The 8,310-nt window shown below is 40.2% G+C and overlaps 1 protein-coding gene across 1 annotated transcript; it reads right to left on the bottom strand.

Annotated features, from left to right (window-relative positions):
• Positions 1-1,569: 1,569 nt before the first annotated feature.
• On the bottom strand, positions 1,570-7,428 carry ABRA (actin binding Rho activating protein). Its single transcript, XM_010208100.2, has 2 exons — positions 6,683-7,428; positions 1,570-2,047 (listed from the first exon to the last, which is right to left on the bottom strand). The coding sequence occupies exons 1-2, from the start codon at positions 7,426-7,428 to the stop codon at positions 1,570-1,572; spliced, it is 1,224 nt and encodes a 407-aa protein (XP_010206402.2).
• Positions 7,429-8,310: the final 882 nt, after the last annotated feature.

The raw sequence follows: 8,310 nt of genomic DNA on the forward strand, positions 1-8,310 counted from the left end.
GCTTGAGTAGTTTTAAGAAATCTCAAGAAAACATGAAGTTGGTTCCCCTGAGTGTCTTAGATTCACAAAATATAATTGTGCATAAAATAATAATGTACATAGACATACAATAGACATAACTATCAATACCTTACAGGATATTGTATTTATTTTTACATGGAAGCTTCAAAGCAGAGTACCCATACTCTTATAATAATATAGCAATATTTGTTTTATTACAGAGACAAGATGTTCATACACCTTTTCTTCTGTAAGAAGATGTTTGCTCTTTCAGTTTGAAAGAATCTTATGGTGGAAAAAAAAGCCACTTAGTTTTCATTATGCTAATTACTTCCCAGGGATCTTTCTCCACAACAAATGCTTTTCTCGTTAAGCACATTTTTACCAGGATAGCTATTTCTAGAGTAGTAGAGAATCAGTGATTTACACAGTCCAGTAAGCATTACTGACTTTACAGAGATCGCAGATTTGCGTGCAGTACGAACAGTTTTAAGACCTAGAATATTATTTCATTAGCATATACTCCTCTTTAGCATCACCTGGACTGAAATACATTATTTCAGCAACACAAGAACGATTCAAATAGCAAATGCTGTAAGATTAGGCCAATGTTTCTGTGTAATTTGAAACAGCATTTTCCTTAAAGATAATTGATTTAGTTAGGAACACTGTTTCAGTGTGTTTTCCGAAGAGGCACATTTCAGTGGAAGATGCTGATTATATGTTACACGTTATTTTCTCCTGTATTTATAAGAACAATGTTTACATAGATAATCAGATGACACATTGCACAAAATTGCATAAGAGATATTTTTTATGTGGCTATCTATTCAAAACTTCTTTATGCACTACATCCTATTTTATGTATTCTGTCTGACTTCCATAATTCTAAATATTAAACTATCTAATAAATTAGTTCTATAAATACATGAAATATAAAATTTCAATTATAAAAAGATATTTGTCTTAGTTGTATGTGATATGTAAGACAAAACTGTCTCAGTAGTTGCCACAAGATAATACTGCAACAGCAGTTGTGTATCCTGCTTTAAAGGAAGCAAGTGTGGTATCCTTGATTCTGCATTCAAATAAAATGATATTTACATGCATTTAAATAAATTAATTAGGAAATATGTGCACAAGATTATTTTTACATATCAAAAACTTGGTCTGAGTTTATATTGTTATTCAGCTTCTGATCTGGCACAGTTTATGTTCCTGATATGCCAGTTTAAATAGTTGGTAAGATCTTGAATGTAGGAACAAGTGAAAATTGCAGTTCATTTGTACCTATTTGTATTGCTATGGGTTTTTATCGTCAGCTGCTAATATCCACTATATATTTTTCTCTTTATTTTTCATGTAATAATTTGCCAAAATGTCCTGTAAGCCCTCCTGCTATAGAGAAAAATGCATTTGGATACTTGTGTTATTGTGCAGAACTTATTATATTTAGAAAAAGCGCAATGGGTGAGTGAGGGGAATTTTTATTCCAACTGTACAAATGCTGGTAGTGTAGGAGAGGTGGAGAAAGGTCTTCCAAAACGAGTCATTCTAGTTGCAGCACGCTTATTTTAGTAGTGTGATTATGACATTATCATCCCTCCCTTGCCATAACATTTCTCCCTCAAAGTCCACCAGCCCATGTTTCCTGGCTCTCATGAGAATCCCAACAACCTTATCTGAAATACGAACGTATCTCTCGAAGAGTTCCCCAAAGGTGACTTGGATCTTGCCATCAGGCCGTGGCCTGGCCATCGATTCAATGATGAAGCACAAGTCCCTGATCTCTCGGTGGATGTGAGCTTCGGCTCTCTTGGCCCGTTCAGCAGTTTTTGTTCCTTCCTTGGGGCGGCCATAGCCTTCATCTCCTTTGTGCAGGCGCGTGGCCATGGCCAGCTCGTGGTCAAACTCCTCACTGAAGGGGTTCAGCTTCTGCGTGATGATGTGCTGGTCAGCCCACTCCTGCCACCTGTCCTTCAGGCTGTTCACGGAGCTGTGTGTCTGGCGGGCTTTGGTGCGTGCATCATCACTAAACCTGCTCGCGCTGAGGGACACAAAAAGGGGAGGGGGGTGAGATTTGTGTTTCATCGTTTAATTGCATGACTCTGCTGTTCATAGCACAGTTGCCGTGTTTTTCCAGCGCGGTGCTGACCAGCAGGTGGCACGAGCTCGCCACTCCTGGAGAGTTCTGTGGGCTTTTAGTCCCTGTTCCAGTGTGCGCTCAGAAGCAAGTTTGCTGGTCACAGCTTGATCTCATCTATGCTGCCATCCCTTCAGCCTAGATTTGAGACCATTTTGGCAAATTTTATCCCAGAGTGACTTAATTATGTATGGGACCAAACCAGTAAGTCACCGATTCCCTGCATTTTCTCTCCCGTGGGTCAGTCCGCCAGCTCCCCATTTCTGCCCACCTAGCGGAGACTGAATCTGCCTGTCCTCTAAGGATATAGCTTAGGTCCTCGGTGTTCTTCGCTCAAAATCAGAGGTGAATGTCCAGCAAAATCTGTCCCCTGTAATAGATTTTGATGCAACAACAAAAAGCTAATGGCCTGTGGTATCTCTGTCTATGCTTATGTATTTAAAGTATGGTTTTGAGCAAGTATTGAAGTCCAAAATTCACATTTCTTCTGACAGGTTACATGCCTGAAAAATTTAGGGCTACTGAGATTTGTGTCAAGGTCAGAGGATGATGAAAGACCTTATTTCTCTCTCTCTCTGTGTGTGTGTGTTTGTGCATGGCAACATCACATTGCCAGATGATTCCAGGCAGACAAATTGTTGATGCTCTTTTCTCTAGTGGCCAATCTCACATGTTGTGGAGGAGCTGTAGATGGTCTGAGCCAGTCTTTGTACTGTCTACATCCTGTCATTGTGTCTGTACAGAGCTTGGCAAGGGAGTATGTTGTGTTGTAGCTGTGCCAAAGCAATTTGTTTTCTAATATTTTTACTCCCCAGAAGGCTGCTCTGAAACTTCCCCAGTAATGTCAGATGAATATTAACAGTAACATCAGAGAACCCAAATACACTTGGCAAGACAGTACAGAGGACTGAAAACCTGCAGAAAATTTTGTTTCCTTGCTCTTTGGCCATTCCTTTGTTTTCTGCTAAGCCTGCTAACAGAGAAAATGGGAGTGATAAAGATGTCTCCTGTTCAGGTCTGTGCACCAGAAGAATGCCAGTACTGGGCAGCACACTTAGTGCCAGAGATAGAAGGAGTAGGAGAGCAGGACCGCTCTTAGCTGTGGAGTTGCCATTAGCTTGGCTTAACTACACTGAGAAACTCTGATTTAAAAGCTCCAAAATGCTCTTTCACATCAATATGATGAAAAGCATGGGAAGACTCGAGCATAGAAGTGTTAGCAAGTAAATGCCCTTTTCTTCTTTGATGTGACTGCAGAGCATCCTGAGAGTAGGCAGCATCTATGTACCTGTTGTTCCGCACATGTAATGAGTGGATGTGAGCAGGGAAACATTAAAATATATCAGTGGGATAAAGCTAGATAATTTTGTTTCCTAGCAATAAAAACTAGACCCTCCTGGATGTAAGCTGTTGTCATACAGAGAAAGAGAAAGCTGTGGTACTTTGCTCCTTGCCCTGAGTTGCGGCATCATTGCCCAGAAACATTGTGTGCACAGGGTTTGGTTATGCAAAACAGCTTCTTTCTTGAAACCTGTGTATCTCTCAAAAGAGATCCTAATATCACTTTCCTTATCTTAATTGTCTTCTTGGCGGTCAAGAAAAACACCATCATCTGTCTTTTTGCTTTTGTTGTGCTCCATGTGGTTTTGGAAATGCCTTACTGTTGCTGTCTTTTTATTAATGTGTCTTCTAATTTTGCCATTTCTAATGTCCAAAGTGCATTTTTCCCCATAGTTCAGCACAGTAAATCCTATATATGTAGAAGCTTTTTTTTTTTAATGTTTGTGCAGCACCTACACAATAGATTGTAGATCCAAAGCAAAGGTGGTGAGTGTTTGCCCACTGTAAGTCCTTTATCTGTCAAAATCAAATAAGTTAGTCTATTAACCAGAATGATCACCCTAAATATATTCTGAACTTCCCAGAGGACAATGAGCATGTTCTATATGTGATCCTTTCTGTAGTGAACAGCATGGATTCCTTTTTAAGGTTTTGAGTTTCTTATCTCTATCTCATCCCTTTGGCTCCTAAACAGGAATGAAATAGTGTTTCCTAGGCCTGTAGGTATTAACATGCCTTCTGCTAAGGAAGTAAATATTGCAGCTGGAAATAATGAAAGTGCTGATGTGAGGGAGAAAAATAATTATATTGATGACTTTTTCGTGGAATATAGAGAGGAAAGGGTAAAATTTGCTTTAACCATCAGGTACTTAATGGCCTTTTTTAAGAAGATTAAGCCTGCTGAAAGGTTCAAAAAGAGTAGCAGGCTGAAATAATGTATTCTAAGGCTATAAAATACATTTTTATAAATGAGTATTTAAATGCTCCAATCCGGATAATAGCACTGTAAGTGAAGAAAATTACTTTTGTGTTAGATTTCAGTGGAGGAGATTGCTGTTACATGGAGGGTGTTATTTCGGCATCTGCACCTCAGTAGATGTTTTTGCCTAGGTAGGAGGACTAAAATTAGACATATGAGGAAAATATGAGGAAAGTTTAACAGAAAGACAGCTGTTTTGTTTCTACTATGGCATTTATAAAGTGAACAATTTGTTTTAATTGAGGTTATTTACAGATAATATCTACTGCAAATGTATCCTGTTTTCCCACTGTATGTGTGAAACCTTTGTTTTGAGGCCCTAACTTCTGTCAAAGGATGATGCACATGGTTTCTCCCAAAAGCAAGGGCCATGAACTTACAAGCTCTGGGTTACTGGAGAGCTTTTCCTTCACTGTGGCTCTTAGCCATTTGTTCCTTGTGGGAGATGACTGATCAGCTGTACAGCAAAGCATCATTCTAATCTCCAGTCTGAACAGTAACAGTGTCTCTGTGTATTCATATAGCTGAGATAAATAGTTCCATAGCATTGAAATCGGTGATGATGTTAGTCATAGTCTAATGATGGTCATGATACCTGCTCATCAGTAGTGGGGTGTAAAACCCAAACAGTGGGAATGGCACAGCCTGCCTGCCTGTTCTGCAGTCTACTTTGGCATTTTCATCAGTGCCAGTCCCAGTTTGCCATTTCTGAAATGGTGATTAGGTTACAGCGTGAACATACTGGCCCTGATCCTCTCATTTCTGCTGCCTTGCTGGTCCTTTACACACAAGCTACCTGGGTGAGTGAGAACCCTGCCTTCTCATCTCACTTTGCGTCCTGCTTAGCTTGTGCTCAGGTTGCCCATGTGCAGGTGATTGGTGCAGAGTTGAAGCAGTGGAGACTCAGGCCTCACCACAGGATGGCTGCCTACAGTTCCTGTCTTGCAGCACCGGACATATTAGTCTTTTTATTCTTATACTGGCAAAGGAACAATGAATTAGTTTGGCATCTGCCCAGTGGCAAGTCAGTTCGTAATTGTGTTCTGGAAAGGTGTTTCTACTTAGAGATCTCTGGGAAAGGGAACTGGAGAATTTCTATCAGGCTCTGCCGCTCCTCTGCTCTTCTGGGAGACTGCCCAAGGATTGCATGGCAATGGCTGAACACTACTTGTTTACTGCCTGGGCTCCAAATGTAGTATGTGTCTGCTGTTATGCAGTAACCCTCTTACTGAGAGAAGTATTACTCAAGACTCTTTGATGCTATGAGTTTGCTACTTAATTCAAAATTTTATCTAGAGCTTGTAATAACACCATAGATGAGGAATAGATGCTGCTTTCTTCACACAATTTACAAGCATGAGGAAGTCTGAATGTCAGGAGCTTCTACTTCCACAACATGTTCAATTAATGCACTTCCTCCACTCTCATTTTTTATGATAGCCTCTGCTAAGAGAGACCTTGAATTTGAAGAGTCTATTGATGATTCAAACGATCTTTTTGTCAAATGGTTTATAACATTTAGCATGATTCAAATCGATCTTACAGATGTAGAGGCAGGCTGGATGCTTTCTAGCATAGGTTTGAGGTCCCAGCTCCTCTTACAGTTTCCATATTTGTACTTGATGAATTCCAAATCTATGGAAAGCTTCCAAAGAAAAGCAGTGAACCCAGCTTTTGTTAAGAGGTACTTAAAAGTAATTCTTGCAATGTCTGCTTTTGGACATTTTCTCCAAATTACTCCTGAGAATAGTTTCAATTTATACTGAACAAAATGAAGTATTATTTGTCAAATATACTGCTTATACTGCTTTAGACTTAACACTTGCTGAAATAAATGAATAGCTGTGGGCACTTGCTAAGGTAAAAGTTGCTGTTCTGGAATATGAACTAAAGCAATGAGAAGAAAGTAATGATTTCAATGAACCAGTATATCCAGTGTGAAAAACATAATTAATGCTTTCTAATTGTAACTTCCTGTGTCAATTATGTATCCAGCACATAAAACCCAAGGCTATAGTCAGGTATTGTTGACAAACTACTTAAGTACAGACATATGTGAAAGGTATCCTGGATGGGTTTTTTTTAATTTCTTCCAGAATCATAGTTTCTCCTTCACCATTTCCTACCATTTTTTTCCCCTCATCTTCCTCATGGAAACGTGTGCCTCTCTCAGGATCTGTTGACCATTCATGATAATGTAATAAAGACGTTTTACTTACACTGATGGCACAGGTCGTTTAATCCTCACAGCTGTCACCTCTGGGTCACTGTCTTCTTGCTCAAGTTTGTCCTCTGTTTCCCCATAGCCACTGTCTGCTGCATCCAAGCTGTCATCGTGACACTTAAGCAGCAGTTCTTTCTTAGCTTCCTCTTTGTCCTCTTGTTCCATCTGTTTCCAGCCCTTGGTCAGCTCTGATACCATGTTTGAGCACTTTCTCCTTATGGTCGGAGATAATTTGTCACTAAGAATTTTGTCAACAGCACTTGATTCTTCTTTCAGCGTGGTCATCTCGGAACTGCTATTGTTATTCTCATATTTTTCACTGAGGAGGCTAACGTCACCTCCTCGTTCATAGGCTTTGCTTACAACTGTTTTGGTCACCTCTTTGCTTTTGATGTTGAACTTTTTGAGGGCTTCATCTGATTCCCTTGAATTTTTTTCAGCATTTCGTATTGCCACTGATTCCTTTGCTGAGGACTCTACATCATCCTTTCTTTGGTCCTTCTTGACAGACGTCCATTTTTCAAAGGATCTCTCTTGTACAGACTGGGCTGATGAGTCTTCTGCAGGGGCAACCCATCCAGAGGGCTCTTGGGCTTGTTTTGTGTGGTGGTCAGATGCCCACTGCTGCCAGCCTCGTGCCAAGCTGAAGACCATGCTGGCCATTCGGATCTTGTGGACAGCCCTTTTCAAAGGAGCAGTGCTCGGCTTTTCCTCAGGAGCCATGCTGCTGTCTGCTGCCATGCTGACTTTTCCCCTTCTTATGCTAAGCACCTTCTGAATGAACTTCGGAGCTTCAAAGATTTAAATAGAAGCAGGAGGAGGTTGCACCCTTGGAAAATATGCGAAGCACTTTTCACAAAGATACAGTATCCTCACCATTACGGAGGTCTTTTTTTTAAACATGGGGTTGCATTTCATCACAGCAGATGAATGATGCATGATGTAAACAGCGTGACACAGACCTGCACTACTAATAGTGGGAAATTAACAGCTCCTTTCATCCCCCTTCCCTGGGTCTGCTCAAGTCTCAGTTTGTTGGCAAGGGTCTTGTTCTCCTGAAAGTGCAGAACTTAGGTCAGAGATACTGAACAGAGTGTCTGAAACTACTAAATGTGAAGTGCTGTCAGCTGCTGACAACTTTGGCCAGAGTGGAGACCTGTTGTCATCATGAGTAAATGGTAGCCCTTGTCATGGAATGTAAAACCAGAAGCAGGGTATCAATGAGAAAGAATCTAAAAAGATACTAGGTGATTTCTTCTTATTGCTCGTTATGTTCAAGATAAATCCAGGTTTGTTAATATTTTAAAAGGTATTTATGTGCTCTGTTCCCAGTCATTATCTATTAATGTCTGCCTCTTTAGAACGTGCCTTCGGGGGAGGTCTGGGAACACTATCATGTTTGGTGTCAGTGCTGAGGATGAGGGAAACACTATTTCTAGTCTGGGAATCAATACAGTAAGTCTGACCTGATCAGATGGATAATGATATCCTGGGTTTAGGAGTTGGACAAAAATGAAGTATAGCCTATATAATTCCTCACTGCTTTTCAAGAAAGTTGAATATAAAACTTAGTGTTTACTTATATATTATTTACAGCATAATTATGTTTGCTATATACAGCAC

The sequence above is a fragment of the Colius striatus genome, chromosome 4 (assembly GCF_028858725.1).
Source record: "Colius striatus isolate bColStr4 chromosome 4, bColStr4.1.hap1, whole genome shotgun sequence".
Classification (NCBI taxonomy): Eukaryota; Metazoa; Chordata; class Aves; order Coliiformes; family Coliidae; genus Colius; species Colius striatus.

What these genes read in the sequence shown, in the direction of transcription:
- ABRA (XM_010208100.2), bottom strand. Translation starts at nt 7,428, where the DNA reads ATGGCAGCAGACAGCAGCATGGCTCCTGAGGAAAAGCCGAGCACTGCT. An exon ending in AAACGACCTGTGCCATCAGT is followed by an intron (nt 2,048 to 6,682) that starts GTAAGTAAAACG and finishes TGTGTCCCTCAG; the next exon opens with CGCGAGCAGGTTTAGTGATG.